At 34.3% G+C, this 17,892-nt stretch overlaps 2 protein-coding genes and 1 non-coding gene across 3 annotated transcripts; 2 read left to right on the top strand and 1 right to left on the bottom strand.

Moving 5' to 3' along the window:
- Positions 1 to 1,370: 1,370 nt before the first annotated feature.
- LOC133317675 (hydroxyproline O-galactosyltransferase GALT6-like) lies at positions 1,371 to 5,946 on the top strand. Its single transcript, XM_061519541.1, has 7 exons — positions 1,371 to 2,536; positions 3,154 to 3,386; positions 3,469 to 3,759; positions 3,858 to 3,986; positions 4,101 to 4,274; positions 5,316 to 5,423; positions 5,532 to 5,946. The coding sequence occupies exons 1-7, from the start codon at positions 1,699 to 1,701 to the stop codon at positions 5,739 to 5,741; spliced, it is 1,983 nt and encodes a 660-aa protein (XP_061375525.1). The 5' UTR covers positions 1,371 to 1,698; the 3' UTR covers positions 5,742 to 5,946.
- Positions 5,947 to 10,280: 4,334 nt separating this feature from the next.
- On the bottom strand, positions 10,281 to 11,606 carry LOC133317679 (wall-associated receptor kinase-like 20). The gene is made up of 2 exons (XM_061519546.1): positions 10,616 to 11,606; positions 10,281 to 10,522 (listed from the first exon to the last, which is right to left on the bottom strand). Exons 1-2 carry the CDS (start codon positions 11,445 to 11,447, stop codon positions 10,467 to 10,469), a joined length of 888 nt encoding a protein of 295 aa, XP_061375530.1. The 5' UTR covers positions 11,448 to 11,606; the 3' UTR covers positions 10,281 to 10,466.
- Positions 11,607 to 14,447: 2,841 nt separating this feature from the next.
- On the top strand, positions 14,448 to 14,518 carry TRNAG-GCC (transfer RNA glycine (anticodon GCC)). The gene has a single exon. It is a non-coding gene; the product is annotated as a tRNA-Gly (tRNA).
- Positions 14,519 to 17,892: the final 3,374 nt, after the last annotated feature.

The raw sequence follows: 17,892 nt of genomic DNA, 5'->3' as shown, positions 1-17,892 counted from the left end.
AGTTAAAAAAAAACAGAGCACTTACTTTGAGTAAGTTGAGAGAAAGTAAAGTGATTAAACTAAAATATTTCCAAGGTCAATTAATTTATTAAAAAACTTAAAATTACACCACTAAATATTTGGTTCAACGATGTGATTATACCGACTTAAATCAAATTACACGAGTAATCTATGAATCGATTGATAATATCAAAAATAAATAAATTAAACTTAATATTTTTTGCTAACCACCTCGAAGGATTATGAGTTAAGGTGAGATCGTTGGAAGAATAATTTGATATAGACGTGGCGTGGTCGTGGTTAAATGATGGGTTGGTAATGTATTCAACCTGTTGGGTAATGAAAGTATGTTGTTGTTATGCTTTTCCTTTTCCATGTTTTTTCTCTCCTCATTTTTAGTGTTTGTTTAGTATATATTGGATCTTAGCCTGCCTTGGTTGTGGCCTAGTGTATTCTTGTGTCAAAAAGGAATACACAAGAATACACTAGTACCTCTTTCTTTTCTTTTTTTCAATTATAAATTGCCATTATCTTCTATGTAAAGTAATATTCCCTACTCTGTTGTTGACTTATTGTTTAAAGGTAATCATTTAAGGGTTTATTGTTTTTCTTGTAAACTTTATAATTACATCATTTTGAGAATGATGAGAATTAATGAAAAATATTTTAATAAAATTTATATAATAATAAATAAATAAAATTATTAAAATATCCTTCATTAAATTTTTAAATTTTCAAAATTTTAAGTTTGTTGGAGATAAAGTAGAAACGATAAATTTATTATTTAAATACAATAAAAGCAATTAAATATTTTATTAGTACTATGATGGAAAGAAACTATATTCACCTAAGAAAGAATATAAAAGTTGAGCACCGACCCAATTTCGGTAATTGGACAATGAGGTGAGCAATTCATGACCACCTGTCCGCCTTTAGGCTATCCCATATATGGAATTTTTCAGGCCATAATCAATTAGATTCTCTCTCACTCACTCACTCACTTTTTTTAATGAAATAATTAATTAATATTTTGAATTAAAAAAACCACAAAATATTAATATTAAATAAAAGATCACAAAAATTTCCAAAAGTATATGGAAGTTATATGATATGGTATTAAATGCTCTTAAATTAATTTCCTTAATATATGGAAGTAAAAGAAAGAAATTTAATAGGTAATCAATTAAATGAAATTCTGGTTTAAGAGATTCTGAATATCTGATTATGATACATGCGTTTGCCTGCAGTGGTGAGTGGCCCTACTGCTCCTTCTGACGATGTCGTTTTCAGGTTCCAAATTGAGGTTTAATGAAGAATACCAACCTCCATTTTCATGCCCAAGGCAACTGTAGATTCGTGATCTTCTTCAATTTGCTTTGTATGGAAATATACAATTAAATATTTCAAATTAATAAAACAAATTCTCGAACTTTATACAAAGACATCCAAAAGGCTTTCATTCTCTTTCTCTGTTTCTGCATTTATATTCATTTGATAAGAAGAAGAAAACTTTACTTGCTTGCCCCAGGTGCTTTCTTCCTTAGGGTTAAAAACCTTCCAAAACCGTTGAACAAACCCAGGAAAAAAAAAAAAAACAACCTCAACAACCCCATTGATTTTGTTCTTTTGGGTTTAGGAAGAGGGAAGAAAAGTTTAAACCTTTGAGTGGTGGTGGGAAAAGGAAAAAAAAAAAAAAAGATGAAGAGGGTGAAGATGGACCCGTTTGTGCTACCCAACAGGCTCACACTGCTTCAAATATTCATGGTGGTGATGCTTCTTTACATGCTCTTCATGAGTTTCGAAATCCCTCTTGCTTTCAGAGCTGGGTTTGGCTCTGTCTCTTCTGAAAGTGGTGGTGCTTTTGGGTTTCTCACCGACGCATTGCCCATGTCCATGCCCATGCCCATGCCACTGTTGCAAGAAGAACTCCAAACCCAACATGCAATTCGACCCTCAGGGGAATCCTTTGGGGTACCCAGAGGATCGTTGTTGCAGAAAGTTTCCAGCTTGAGCTTCAACGAGAGCTTTTCGGAGGTTTCTGAACTGCACAAGGTTGCTAAGCATGCTTGGCTTACGGGGAAGAAGCTGTGGGGCGAAGTGGAAAGTGGGAAAGTTGAGAGCTTTGCGAAGTTTAAGGTTGAGAACGGTTCGGACTCTTGTAGGGATTCGATTTCGCTGTCTGGGTTTGAGTTCAGGGAGCGTTTCAAGGGTGTGATGGTGTTGCCTTGTGGGTTGACCCTTTGGTCTCACGTGACCGTTGTTGGGACCCCTCGTTGGGCTCATGCGGAGCGTGACCCCAAGATTGCGGTGTTGAGGGATGGTGATGATGCTGTGATGGTGTCACAGTTCATGATGGAGCTGCAAGGGTTGAAGGCCGTGGACAAGGAGGAGCCACCGAGGATACTGCATTTCAACCCGAGGTTGAAAGGGGATTGGAGTGGGAAACCGGTGATTGAGCAGAACACTTGCTATAGGATGCAGTGGGGTTCTGCTCTCAGGTGTGAGGGGTGGAGGTCTCGTGTGGATGAGGAAACTGGTGAGTGGTTTTGGTTTTCAAAATGCATGATCATGTGTTTTGTCTTTGATTTTTCAATTGCATCAAGGGAATTTGGGATAAGGGGTTTGCCAAATATGCTGCAAAGATTCATTTGCTTGATTCATTGGGGTAGGAAGTTGATTTCGTAGTTTTCATTGTAAATGACTGTGAGGAGTCTATTTGCAGATTCATAGTAGTTTTTAGTTCTCTAGTTCCATGGACATGGTTCGTGTATTCTGCAATTCACTTTGTAGTCTGTGCAGTGAGTTAGAGAAATGAAAAAGGATTTAGTTTTGATCCAACTTTTTTACAATATTAAACGATCGTGTTTTGCCAAATTATAGAATAAGTTTGATTATCATAACGACTATCCCAAAACTTTTTACTTTTTAAGTGATGCACATCATTGGATGGTGTAAAAAACTTTACGCTGACCTGCGGATCATTTTTTTCTTTTCTTAAAAGAGCTAGAGAGATTTCATTCTGTTATCATTATTTTCATTTTGATTCTCTTTTGTGAATGTGAACATTTTGTATGCTTGTTTGTTGTTGTTCTTTAAAGCGTCTTGTTCCAAGGGACATTGATTGTCTTTGCTGATTTTCTTGATTTTATGAAGTTGATGGACACGTGAAATGCGAGAAGTGGATTCGTGATGACAATAGTCATTCGGAAGAGTGGAAGGCAACATGGTGGTTAAACAGACTGATAGGGAGAAAAAAGAAGGTGACCATAGACTGGCCATTTCCTTTTGCAGAGGGGAAATTATTTGTTCTCACCATAAGTGCTGGCTTGGAAGGTTACCATGTTAGTGTGGATGGGAGGCATGTGACATCCTTTCCCTATCGCACGGTGGGTAACACTAATCATATCTCCTTCTACTGTATGAATGCAGGAATGTCTTGAGTGTTTATGTTATATTCACATTTCACAGGGCTTTGCTCTTGAGGATGCTACTGGACTATCCATAAATGGGGATGTTGATGTGCACTCTATATTTGCTGCTTCCTTACCTACTTCACATCCTAGCTTTGCTCCACAGATGCATCTTGAATTGCTTCCTCAGTGGAAAGCTCCTCTTCTTCTCAATGCGAATGTGGAGCTTTTCATTGGTATCCTTTCTGCTGGCAACCATTTTGCTGAACGGATGGCAGTGAGAAAGTCCTGGATGCAACATAAGCTAATCAAATCATCACATGTTGTGACTCGGTTTTTTGTAGCCTTGGTAAGAGTGACTGCATCCTCTCTACCCTCAAATAATGATAAACTTCTGTGAATACATAGTGTTTTGATCTTACTATTTTTCCACTTCTCATATCATAGCATGCAAGAAAGGATATAAATGTGGATATAAGGAAAGAAGCAGAGTATTTTGGAGATATTATTATAGTCCCATACATGGATCATTATGACCTTGTTGTGTTGAAGACCATAGCCATCTGTGAATACGGGGTGAGTAATGGGAGAGGAGACAAAATGTTGCTTATTTATATATACATTTCAAGTTTTTACCCACTCTTTTATCTTGCTATATTATTGGTAGTTATTAAACATGCTTCTTTGCAGATTCGTTCAGTGGCTGCTAACTATATCATGAAGTGTGACGATGACACTTTTGTTGGAGTGGATTCTATCATAAGCGAATTAAGACAAGTTCAAAGTGAAAGAAGTCTGTACATGGGAAATATGAATTACCACCATAAGCCTTTACGCCATGGGAAATGGGCTGTAACTTATGAGGTATAATTTTTCTCTTGGTTTCTCTTCTTTTGGGAGCGCTTATCTGCTTTTATTTTTCTGTTCATGCCTGTTCTGCTTATCATACGTAGTTAGCTTTTTATATACTTATTATGTGGAATCTGGGTTTAAAACAATTGCTTTTACTAGTCCTTTTCAAGTGCATGGCTGTAAATTATCATGATTCATGAGATGCTGCATTGGTGGTTATTGAAATCCAATTAATTTTGCCATTTTGTCTACTTACCCAAACTGTGTACTAGGATTTTAACTTTCCATGACTGTTTTTAGGTTTATTGTTTGCATTTTAGTATTTAAAAAGGAAAATATTACTCTCCTTTCACATAAGATAACTTTTCTCATGTTCTCTCACTTCGATTTTCGAACCCCACCTTTTTTTTCTTGTAATGGTGGGATCCACCCATTTTATCTCTATAACATAAGATAACTATCTTATTTAAAAGGAGACTAATAAAGCCCATTTAAAAAAAGGGTTTCAATTTTCTCAGTAGGAGAAAATTTTATTATGTTATAGACACATCTTGTGAGGGGCCCCACATCTATTAAAAAAAGAAATTGCTGCACGAAAATCGAAGGGTCCCTATAATTCTCCTACAACATGAGAAAATATTTTCCCTTAAAAAAAACAATTACCACTTTTATCTTGGATGTTCTAAGTATAATGAATGTTGGTGATCAAATATTTTATTGTATAAAATCAGTATACATGTGGTCAGGTTTTTAAAATTGTTTAAGTGAAATCATTTGACATTTGTTGTCGGACAAATTTCTGACAGTTGAAACATTTGGATTTATAGGTCATTTCCTTAAAGTTCTGCAACTTATTTTTTGTGCTTGCTGTGTTATTCTGAGTGGATGATTAGCAGAGTCTCACTTAATATGACTTCAATTGAATATAAAATGATATTTATGAGATTCATTGTCTTGGACTATTGGTTTCTTATTTGACTTTCGATTGTCATCTCATGTTCTGTGTGGAAACACTACTGACTGTTATTTTGTTTTTCCCCCCATAACTTTCAGGAATGGGTAGAGGAAGAGTATCCTACCTATGCTAATGGTCCAGGTTACATAGTCTCATCTGACATTGCTCAGTTCATTGTTTCTGACTTTGAGAAGCGCAGATTAAAAGTATGTTTGCAAATTAATCTTTTCTTGTGTATTTGTGTGCGCGCATGCATGTGTATGGATGCGTTAATATCTTCTATTTTGTGCATATATTTATGTTTTGCGGTGCAGTTATTTAAAATGGAGGATGTGAGCATGGGAATGTGGGTAGAGCAGTTCAACAACTCAAGACCAGTAGAGTATGTGCACAGCTTGAAGTTCTGCCAATTTGGATGCATTGAAGATTACTACACTGCACATTACCAATCACCAAGACAAATGACCTGCATGTGGGATAAATTGCAAACTCAGGGAAAACCACTCTGTTGCAACATGAGATGACAAATGGTGAAGTTCTATGGTCTTAAAACATATATCTCTGTAAATACACAGTTTTAGGAGGGAGTTGGGGGTGTAACTTTGATACATCACCTAGTTGTTCGTTGTTTTTTCCCCCCATTTTGATTCATCTCCACACCTAAAAGTATAGATGGCCTATGTATATCATCATATATACAGTGTTGAAGTTGGATACCATAGCAATCAGTGAAGGAACAAAATGATGGTTTTGTGTCACAGAAGCAGAATAAATTTATTTTTCTGCTTTGACTTCATTTTGCAGTTTTTTTTCTTTTCTTGCGGTTTAAGTTGTAGCTACCGTATGAAGAGGTGTACCGTTTTACCTCTATAATTCTAAAGGCCTGTCTATTTTTTTTTTTTGGAGAGCCAAAGCATGAGACCACTATGATAAAACTAAACTTAGAAGACCGGTGCTAAAGGCCATGGACAAGGAGCGGCTCCTGGCAGGCTTCCAGCGACGGGGTACATGAATGAATCGAATCAACACCCGAAAGAGAGGGATTCCAGAGACTGTGTTGGTATGGGACGGTACAGTTGGGAATAATTTATAAGAATTAATTGGTACTATCTATACTAATAAGATGCATTTACTTTTCGGTAGCCCGGAACGAAAGAATTTCATAGTTAAGCGTGTTTGACTTGGGGCAATTCTGGGATGGGTGACCTCCTGGAAAGTTTTTCCGGGAAGTGTGCGAGTGAGGACAAAACACGCTAAAAAGTCTGATGTTAGTGTGTGGAGATAGTCGTTGATCCTTGCAAGTTGCCGAGTGTTATAGTATGTATTCACAGAAGAAATGGAATGGGTGACATTATGTTAAAATGGAATGGAACATATAATCTATTTTATTTCATTTTATATCTAATTATATATATATATATTCTTCTTTGCCTCGATTTATGAGATAAAGATGAAACTATTTTATTTTTTAATTTCCGTAATAAATGTTTTTACTTCATTAAATATTTAAATGTTTGTTTTATTTTATTCTATTTAATTATATTTTATTTCACCTATCATGAGATATTCAAAGTAAAGTTCAGATTTAGGCAGGTTTCAGAAATTTAAAATTAAACTCTTATTATGTAATGTCTGACTGCTTCAAAAATCAATGGCTTTCTCCACATACTAACACAAGACTTTTCAGTGTGCTTTTTCCTCACTCGCACATTTCTTGGGAAAACTTTTCAGGAGGTCACCCATCCCCGAATTGTCCCAAGTCAAGCACGCTTAAATGTTGAGTTCTTTCATTCCGGGCTACCAAAAAGTAGATGCATCTTGTTAGTATAGGTAGTACCAATTAATTCTTATAAGTTATCCCAAACTGTGTAGTCTCACACCTGCGCAGTCTTTGGAATCCCTCTTTTTCGGGTGTCGATTCGATTCATTCATGCATGTAACCCCCCGCTGGAAGTTTGTCAAGAACTGCTCCTTGTCCATGCCCTTTCGCACTGGCAATCACTTCCCGCCCTCGTCGGCGCCCGGGATGTTCCATGCCCACCAGCTTCCGCCTGGTTCGTCCTCGAACCACACCGTACTGGAAGAAAGGCCTGCTCTGATACCACTTGTAATGCCCGGCCGCTTCAAGAATCAATGATTATCCCCACATACTAACACGAGACTTTTCAGTGTGCTTTTTCCTCACTCGCACACTTCCTGAGAAAACTTTCCAAGAGGTCACCCATCCCAGAATTGTCCCAAGTCAAGCACGCTTAACTGTAGAGTTTTTCTGTTCTGGGCTACCGAAAAGTAGATGCATCTTGTTAGTATAGGTAGTACCAATTAATTCTTATAAACTATCTCAATCTGTGCAGTCTCACACCTTCACAGTCTTTGAAATCCCTCTCTTTCGGGTGTCGATTCGATTCATTCATGCATGTAACCCCCCGCTGGAAGCCTGTCAAGAGCCGCTTGTCCATGCCTTTTCGCACCGGCGATCACTCCCCGCCCTCGTCGTCTGCGCCCGGGATGTTACATATTATATGTCAAAAGATAAAAAAATTTAAGAAATTATTGTAGAAGTTGGAAAGCCATGTTATTGGTGGAAATTTTGGAATAAATAATTCATTATTTTTTATTCTACATTTTTTTTAATTCATGTAGAAGTTGGAACAAATCATCTTAATCATATGATTTTTTTTTTCCTTTTCTTCCCGGGTCAAACAATCATTAGCTCAGAGCCGCAGACTACTAGACTTCTGGTCATGGAAGAATCTTGTTAGGTTGACTCGGTCGCATCAATCTAAAGTGGCTTCTAGTCTGGAGTTTATGGCTTATGCATAAGCCATAAAGTCAGTAACTCCTTCCAACGTTGACCCAAAAAAAAGATAAAAGAAAAAAGAAGGGCCTGTTTAAACTGTGTTTTTAGAAATAAATTTTTTGATTTTCAGAATAAAAAAATTTTATTTTTAGAATTAAATTTATAAAATATATGTCTAAGTTGTTTTTGTTTTGTATTTTGACTTTTAACTTTAAAAACACAAAATATACATAAAACACTTATTTCATTAACTATTCCATAAAATAGTTTTAAGAATAAAAAAACAAAACATAACGCAATCAAGCAAACCTGAAAATTTTCCTAATAGTTCTCTTTTGCCATTTTATCCCAGTTTGTCTGAAATAAAAAAAATTAAAAAAATAATCATTTCCAAATTCGCAAAGTTGAGAGATGTCGACATAGTCAAATTTTAAGAATGTTATTTTTGTCTTTTCTCTTTTAGTTGGATTTTTTTTAATCTTGCTTTTACCCTAAATTAGCAGCATCTGTTTGGTTGCTTTTATTATTCGATGCATAGAAACATGTTCAAGATGGAGCATATAAAGCTTTACAAATTATGCCATATGTATATTTTGCTAGTTGATTTTGTATTTAGTACCTTAACATGAATAAGTCTGTAACAATATATGAAAATAATTCAATACTATATCGTTCAATGATAGGTTCAATTAAACATGTAACAGGTTGAATTAAACATGTAACGCTCATATCCAATTTATTTCTTAAGAAAATTAAATTGATTTTTATATACAAAATCGTTCTCAATTTAATCTCTATTGTTTGTAGATATGATAACAACGTTATCTATTTGATCTGGACTTAATATATGCGAGATAGAGGCTCAATCCAATAAAGACTCAGAGTCCTAAAACCACCAAATTTGGCCAATAAGGCAACTCATCCTGCATAATGAGAATCTCTCTTGCTTGGTGACAAGTCAAAATGATTTAACATGAAAGGAAACATCATTCAAGCAACTTGACCATAACTTGAAACCAATTACTGAATGGCAGTACTTGTTTGCAGCTATATCTACTGAATCTAGCTCAACCTTAGACTTCTGAACCAAAGAAAATGAATACAGCCCGATGAAAGATGGCATGAAGCAAGGCATTCTACGCTATATATACAGATGCATTCAACCCAAGTAAGACATCTTTCTTTGAATACTTGAATCATATTGAATACTAATCTGGCTTTAGTGTCGGAGTGCATTGCAAGTACCACCTTCAGTCTCCTCCCAACTACCCAGGTGTCTATCTCACTACTATCTCATCTCGTCACCAACTTCAACATCTCAACAACACCTCCTCTCAATCTTCCTTCTCTTTATCAACACCAATCATCTTCAATGGTGTGTGATCCGATCCAACCCTATATTTGTTGAATCGATCCGTATTCATCCTACATGTATGTATAATAGAAAAGGATTGACTTACGAAAAAAAAAAAAAAAGATGTGACAATGACTTATATGTTAAATTATAACTTTAGTTTTTATAGGTGACCCTCTTTTTTAATTAGGAACCAACGCGTGACATTAACATTTAATGTGGTTGAAGATGCACGAAAAAATCTCACTCTATTATTTACAAAATCGTATTAACTTTTAAAATTACTAAAGATTGAATTCGGTATGTGTATACATATTTTAAAAAAAAATTGGTATGTTTTTTATTCTAATACAAGTTAACATGCGTATCAGCGTATGTATGTATATGTTGTTCGGTTAGGTGCTTTCTAGATGAAACTTTAAGCTGTGATGAAAGTGCCATATTGGTGTGAGAATAAAATGTAGGTATAAAGCTTGCTGCAGCTTTTCAGGTTATTAGAGATAAAGAAAAATAAAAGCATTTGACAAAGAGATTCTTTGTTCGTGGATAGAGGCCAAAGACTTGGAACCCCATTCCATATCCCTTATTGTCTATCCATCCATTATCCATACAACCTTCAATAGGTTTACACTTTAAAGATTCACTGTACTAGCTGTATCACAAACTCAAATGTTGCTGATGGTCCACGAAGCTTTCACTTTTATAATCTAATTGGTTACCTTTATAAAAAAAAAAAAAAAGGTGTGGTGAATTCATATGGTTAAATAATAATGGAGCTGAACATAATGTTATTTAGGTGCACATCATGAAGGCAATCTATTAATAATTCCATCAAGATCATTTTTTTTGGCATTCACTGATTGCAAAACATTAATGAACTAAGAGGAGATTCAAATTACTGTTTGCACGTGCACACATCTGCCACCCGAGGACACAGGAATTGAATGGCCTAATTCTTTTAACCAAGAAAGCCATACATAATTTCCTCCCCTAACCATGAAAGTTCCCTACATTCAAAGCTATGAAACCCCTAAGAAGTATTTTGATTGTTTACTTGGGTCAGTAGCTTGATTGTTAAGTACCATTCATCATAACCTACAAGAAGAACCAAACCAGAGACCATGCCATAGGATAGATCAACCATGCAATCCCTGAAAACAAAAGGGCCAACATAATTTTAGCGTTACAAATGAAAGAATGATAGGCTGCAATTGACAATTAAGATAGGGAGCAATTTTTCTTACCATTTCTTAAACCATTATTATAGTTTGATGTGAAGAAACAATCTGTTGTTGTGTTAATCCCATTAGGACAGTTGCAGATAAATGAATTATAGGCTCCATTGTACCCACAGAATCCATAGCTCCTTTCACAAGCAGCACATGAGCTGGGATAGTCATTTGTGACACTGAACTTGTACTTGAGTGCTATTCCATAGTTCCACTTTTCAGGATCAGATTGTTGATCATTGAAGTTGTAAAATCCTGTATATGAAGGGCATTGCAGCTTCTGCAGATCCATTTCAAACGATGGACCAAGATTGACTGGTGTGTAAACACAGCATGAGGAGATTGGGAGGTTGATAGTACTAATAGGACTGCATGAATATAAAAGACTGCAAATTGGTGTCCCCTGATCACATAGAAGCTTTGAGTTGTTCCCATCATCATAACCATTTGATTTGCATATAGATGATGAATTTATAGAACAGTCTACTAGAGCAAAGATGGTACTATCATCAAAGGTGAATGGGGCATCCCAATCTAAGCCAAAACCTTTGCTAGGCACAGTATAAGAACAAGTTGACATGGTGGGGTCTGAGATATATATGACTTGATTGGTGTAGTCAATTGAGGTAACAAGGTAGGAACCTGTGTGAGTGGTGAAGGTGAGCTTTTGTTGGCTACATGTAACATGTGGTTGGAAACGAGGGTCGCCACAACCAGGGTCACTGCCAAATGGGTACTTAAGAATTTCTTTGCCACAGTTTCTCTGGCAGACTTGAGCAGAGATCAAAGAAGGAAGCAGGAAAAGGAAAATGGAGAGAAGAGGAACTGAAGGATAGCTTAACTCCATTACTATGGAAAGGCTTAGGGAGGACAAGGAAAGAGGTGAAGTAAGAAGAGGAGGGGCAAGCTAAAGAGTTTGGTGCTGCTATTTATTGAATTGTTGAACCATGAATGCCTCTAGCAAGCTAGCAGATGAGTAATTCCTTTTTGAGAATTGAAAATAAAATGGAAGCAACAAGGAACTAGCTTTTTTGTTATATAAGGATTTTCTTAATGTTTTTTACTACATGCTGTTTAGCTTTCTGTTCTATATTTTCTTCCACTAAGTATTAGATTAATTAGATGGTTTGGTTCCACTTGTCATCATCTCTGTTCTTTATCAGTACATTACTACAATTCTAATTTGATTTGCTAGAATGAGCTTTATTTCTCTTCTCTACATTCATCCGTTGTATGTTTTTTAAAATTTAAACTAAAATAAAACGAATCGCATAAGATGCTAGGGCACATTAATTATTTCAGATCTCATACTAAGAGAAACAACATGACCACATGCTTGAGCAGCCCCATTATGACCTGTAACACAAGTCACTGGCAATAGTGCCTAGAGCCTTGACTTCCACTATATCATATGATGAACATTTGGTTTTGAAGTAGATCTTTTCTTTATAGCTGCTGTATGAAAGAATAATATTCCACAAATAACTATGTACGATACATATATGAAAGTCATTACACGTAACTTTTTTTTTTTAAGTATGAAAACCTACAGAATAACACTCTTCCTTCTAAAAATATTTATATTTCAAATATTTTAGGACTTGTTATTTATTTATTTAAAACAATAAGAAAAATTTTAATAAAAGAAACAACAGATACCTACTTCATCAGTCCCCAAAACAAGGGTTGCCCAACGTTTCTATGCTTTTGAAGGCTAATGGTGAGTGCCTACACACTTGCTGCGTATAACAAGTAAAAGGGGAATAGAACTCTAAAAGATATGAGTAGAATAATGTAATAATGATTACATTTATGCTTTTCATCTTCTTTTTCCTCCGATCCCTATAATATTTTCTTGTTATTATTATCCAATTATTATCAATTACACCGTGCCTTTAGCCATTTGGATTAAAGTTGGTGGAAGGAGGAATATTTAAAACGCAAATAACTTTAAAAGAGAATATATTCATTCATCTATAATTATACTTTTTCACTTTATTTGTTTACTGCACCCTTTTTTTTTTTAATCTCAGATCTACCGATCACAATTTATTAGATGAACATTTCTAATGTCACATGGTACAATTTCTCCACTATAGTTCAACATGTGAATCTTCTCGACTTCACATGTACGTTTATAAATTTTTCTACGGAGGTAAGTTGTGTTTTGATAATTTAAGTATGGGTTTTATAATTCTCGTGTTGAAGGAGAATTGAAATCTCAAGTTGTAGAGATAAAAAGCACGTGAGACCCATGTGTTAGAAAAAATTATATGCAAGACCCATGTCAGCATGGAAATCGAAAGGTGCGTAAGAAAATTGTAATTCTCATGTTAAATGAGAATTATAAAACCCTTCAAGTATTACATCTTTCAATTTATCAGATCTAGAATATTAAAAAGAAAAAAGAAAAAACATAGTCAGCGCCTATAATGGAAAGAAAAATAAAAAATATTGTGTTTGTAATTAATAATCAATGTGAATAAAGCAGGCTGGTTCTTCAAAACCAAGCATGTTTGGGAATGAGAACCTCTTAAATTTGGATTAGTGGGTGAATGAGCTGAACCCATTTGCTTCATTGTAGTGAGGAATCTGGTTTGTCGGGTAACAAAATAATGAAAATGTATCCAATTCTGTGGCAGAAGAAAGGGGGCACTTCTTCTCTGTGAGTGATAAATCTGTTGTCAAAGAAAGCATACACTGAATGAACAATGATAAAGTGCAGAGTGGAATATGATGTGGTGGTTCCTTTGCTTGATCTTAGCACCAGTCAAAAGTCAAAACCACTTGGGATCTGAGATGAGAGTGCTTACATCTATAACTTCATGACCCTTCTTACAAAGTGCTTAAATCGTTATTAAATATATTATTTGAAGGTTAAAGTGAATGTATTGCTCCTAAAACGATATAGTTTTAGATTGAAAAAATTAAAAAATTATAATGAAAAAGACTATTAAAACTCTGAAATAAATTATAATTACAAAAATATCTTGATTTCCGTCTCCAACAACGTCGTTTTGGGCTGAATATAGATAAGTTATCTATATTGACGGTAGAAAAAACGAACCTTTTTTTTAACCAAAGAAAATTAAATAAAAAAATCTTAACATGATAATATTTTTCTAAACATATAATTTATACCATTGTGTTAAAAATTTAATAAAGAGAACTAAACCATTCTTGTGGTCCTATGATCATCATATCTGCCTCAATTGAATTAGTGGATAAATGGGTACATGATTTTTTTATTTTTTTTTGAAAAAAAGCCTGAAAATTTCAAAATAATAAGATTTCTCAAATTAAAAAAAAAAATAACACAATAAACTACTTGTGTGAAATTAATGATATAACAGTGTCAATTTTGCCAAAACAGTTGGTATTAACCAAGGGATTTGTACTGCATACTATACAATTGACTAGTGAAGTCCCCCGTCCTTCCTATTTCCTAGAACACTGGGCACAATTGGTCGTAAGCTCTCCAACATACTTCTTGAAATCAGATAAAGATTTACCATCCTATACCTAAAATTGGCTGCAGCACCTGGCCTTCCCGAATTCTCATAAGATGCATATTTAAATCTAACAAATTGTAGAGGAGGAGTAATCCATCTTCACGTCAAATTAACAAATCCTAGAAGAGGAACCCGCTAATACATTAATTTAATGTAGAAATTGCAGCAGGTTTTAAGACATGATTTATTGTTATTTATAACATATAGAAAGTTTTTTTTTTTTTTTTTTGGATAAGTAACATATAGAAAGTTAGCAGCTGGTGCAATTGATGGCTATGTCTGATTAAAACTAGTTATTTTGATTATTAAATTGTAACGAATTTTCAATTCAAGAAGCACCAGTGGTCTAGTGGTAGAATAGTACCCTGCCACGGTACAGACCCGGGTTCGATTCCCGGCTGGTGCAAAGATTTTTGGTCTTCTGTCCTTCCAATTCTTTGTCTGCATAATATCAAAGAGGAACGTGAACCTGCGGGCATGGCCCATTCAGTTTTGTGGGCTCAGGGCTCTATAGCTCCTAGCTTGCAAATGCAAATAGAAGAAAAATAAATAAAAAATCAAATCAATAGAAGAAATAAAATTAATTTTTTTTTAAATTTTAGATCCATTTTTTGTTTTAATATATATATATATATATATATATATGTGTGTGTGTATGTATTAAGTGTAACTACATTGAGACATCATCGTAAAGCAGAAAAATCTGGTGATGAACTGTAACAAGAACTAAGAGGAAGGAGAGAAAAATAATAATCGAGGAAGAGAGGGAAGAATTGGCAAACTTTTTTTTGTGTGTATTTTGTGCGCCCCTGGGCTACTAAAGAGATAACCAAGTTCTGATACATGAGGAAATTTGAAAATTGCAAGGAAAATACAAAAATTTTAATGGGCTATTAAACTAGCAACTAAATGTGTTTTTAGTTGGGCTCTCCACGTTTGGACCTCTGCACTGGCCTTCTCCTAGCGAGCCCAGTGCCTTGTCTCAGTTTCAATGGGATGAGGGTCAATATTCTGACCCGTTTCATGCCTAAACGGATGTATACTATAGTATAGTCCACATAATATATGGTGACCATAAAAGAACTTTTTTTATCAGAAAATCTGTCTATTTTTTCCAATGTTTCATTTTTAGCTCTTCTTTGACATAATCACAATCAGAGAATCATTTTCTTTTTCTAGAATCTCTGCAATGCAAATATTGTGGTCACCAAATGAAAGTATTTTATGGTATGTACGTAATGAGTCACTCTCGTATTAAGCCAAGTTGAATACAAATATTCAAATATATATATACGATTCTACGAACAACACTATTCATTAACACTTTATAAAATTTGAACTGTTAATGCTCAAGATGTTATTTATCCAGAGTTAACTCTGACTAAAAAATGAGCTTAAAGCTAATGAATTCGACTTTTTGATGATTTGATTATATCATGAAACAATTGGTGTCTTAGTTTATGTGAAAAATTAAGATTGAAGGGGATGGGAGAATAGAATTATCACAAAAGCTCAAAGATCATGGCCAAGCACTTGTCATATTATTCTCTTGCCATATAATGTTTACCACAATCCTCACCAGATTCAACTAGGAAAGCTGGTGTGCATGCATAGACTTTCCTGAATAATTCAAAAAGCTTTTCCATTCTTCAAGAACATGGAGATTTCCATATAAATATTGTGTTTTCCTGTGCATTTTGTCACCATTGAAGCAAAACATGCAAGAGATATAGAGTTAGGTCAGTTGTCTCCTACAGTTCCCCGGAACACTTCACTAGGGCTCTTCTAGTTCTTGCTAGGAAAGGGATTTTTGGTGTGGTGTCATATCACCTTACTGAAGTGTTTGGGGGAACTCTGGGTGTGTATGACAGCCAAAGTAATTAATTTTCAGTCTCTAAATTCAGCATAGTTCATTCTTTAAAATTATTGTCAAACACTAATAACACTAGTCTCCAGAGACTCATTTTGTGTGCCCAGCCCAAATATGAATGTAGCCAAATTTTAGATGAAAACCTTACATTTTGTATGAGATTTACATTTTATACTAACGGAAAAGTTTCTTCCTTTTTAAAAGACACAAATTTAGATTTTTTTATGAGAGAGATAAACATAAAAAGGTATGACTCACACCTTTATTTTTATTTATTTTTTATTTTTTCAATAAGACGCGTATCTCTTTATATCAATCTCTCTCTTAAAAGGACATAAATTTATAACCTTTAAAATTTTATACATTTTTCCCTTATATGAATGTATCCCAAATATGAACATCCAAAATTTAAGATACAGAAACACAGCATTACACGTGCGAGTATGTACGGATGCAAGTCAAATGAAATTAAATCTGAGCACAAATAACATGTAGAATTTTTTTAAAAAAAAATTATTTATTTTTTATATTTTAATTTGTTTTAGATAATTTACCATGTGTTCTAATAAGGAATTAGCTTTAAGAGCAGTACTCTAAAAATAAAGTGACTGGAGGAGGTTTAGTGTGAGATACCTCTAGGTTATATACCCAAAAAAAATTGAGTTTTTTTTTATGAAGGAGGTGCCCGCTGTCCTATTAAGTGTCAAACTATGGGAGTGATCCTCTCATATTTAATAAAACATGATATATTGACATGGTCATATGGGTAAATCATAATCATTCAAAGGTGGATCGAAATACTTTGGGGGTCAGAGGGAAGATTTATTCCCCTCGAAGAAGGATTAGTTTTACCCTTCATCCGGTGACAGTGGTCAATGCACCCTATATTTCAATAAGGAGCTAGCCTTAAGAGCCGTACTCCGAGGATAAGGTGGCAGAAAGAGGTTAAGATCCAGGTTATATACCAACAAAAAAAAAAATCTTTGAGTTTTTTTTATGAAAGAGGTGTCCACTATCCTAATCGTTTAGATGGGTTTTTTTTCTCTCCAAAAGCTGCTTTTCTCAGGAAAAAAATACTTCTCACTTTAAATTCGTTTGGATATCTGCTTTAAAAAAAAACAGAATTGACAAAAAAAGCTAAAAACTTACTTTTTTTAGAAGCTAAAAATTTTAGCTTCTAAAAAAGCAGAAGTCAAAAGCCAAATATATTTTTTAAAAACTAAATATTTTTATAAAAATATAAATAGCTTTAACTTTTGTAAAAAATACTTCTAAGATAAGGAAGAGATAAAAGCTATTTTTTCTAGAAGCCCAAACAAACGGAATCTAAGTGTCAAACTATGGGAATGATCCTATTAAATAAAACATGATATATTGATATGGTCATGTGGGGGAATCATAACCATTCAAAAGTGAATTAATTATAATAAGAAGAGAGAGAGAATACTGAAATAGGTAGTTACAAAGTCTTCATCGTTGATTTACCTTTATATAATTGTGATTTTTTCACATGATTATATCATATTTTATTTAACATGAGAGGATCGATTTTCGCCAAACTATACTTAAGTGTTGGCTAAGTCTTCAAGCCGTGATTTGTGCGAGCCAAAAAAATTGAAATTAAATTTTTAATTGGACACCTAGTGAAAAGCAGTGGCGGACGTCACAAAAATTTGAGAAATTTTTTTTTTTCCAAAGAGGTGGGTAATTTAGGTCAAGTAAAAAAAAAGATTTAGGAAGATTGAAAAGAAAAAAGTAAACATAGACCTAACCATGGTAGTTAAAATCGGGATCTTACCTAAAATCGAAAAGAGGATAAAAAATCGTAAAACATAAAATCTTAACATAAAAAAAATCATAAAAAATCATAAAATCGTAAAACTGTTTGAAATTTTGAAGAAATCGTTTTG

Source organism: Gastrolobium bilobum, unplaced genomic scaffold (assembly GCF_033153095.1).
Source record: "Gastrolobium bilobum isolate Gb01-03AN ecotype WA unplaced genomic scaffold, APGP_CSIRO_Gbil_v1 utg6496, whole genome shotgun sequence".
NCBI lineage: Eukaryota > Viridiplantae > Streptophyta > Magnoliopsida > Fabales > Fabaceae > Gastrolobium > Gastrolobium bilobum.
The sequence above is the reverse complement of the archived record's forward strand: the minus strand, read 5'-3'. Positions and strand labels throughout refer to the sequence as shown.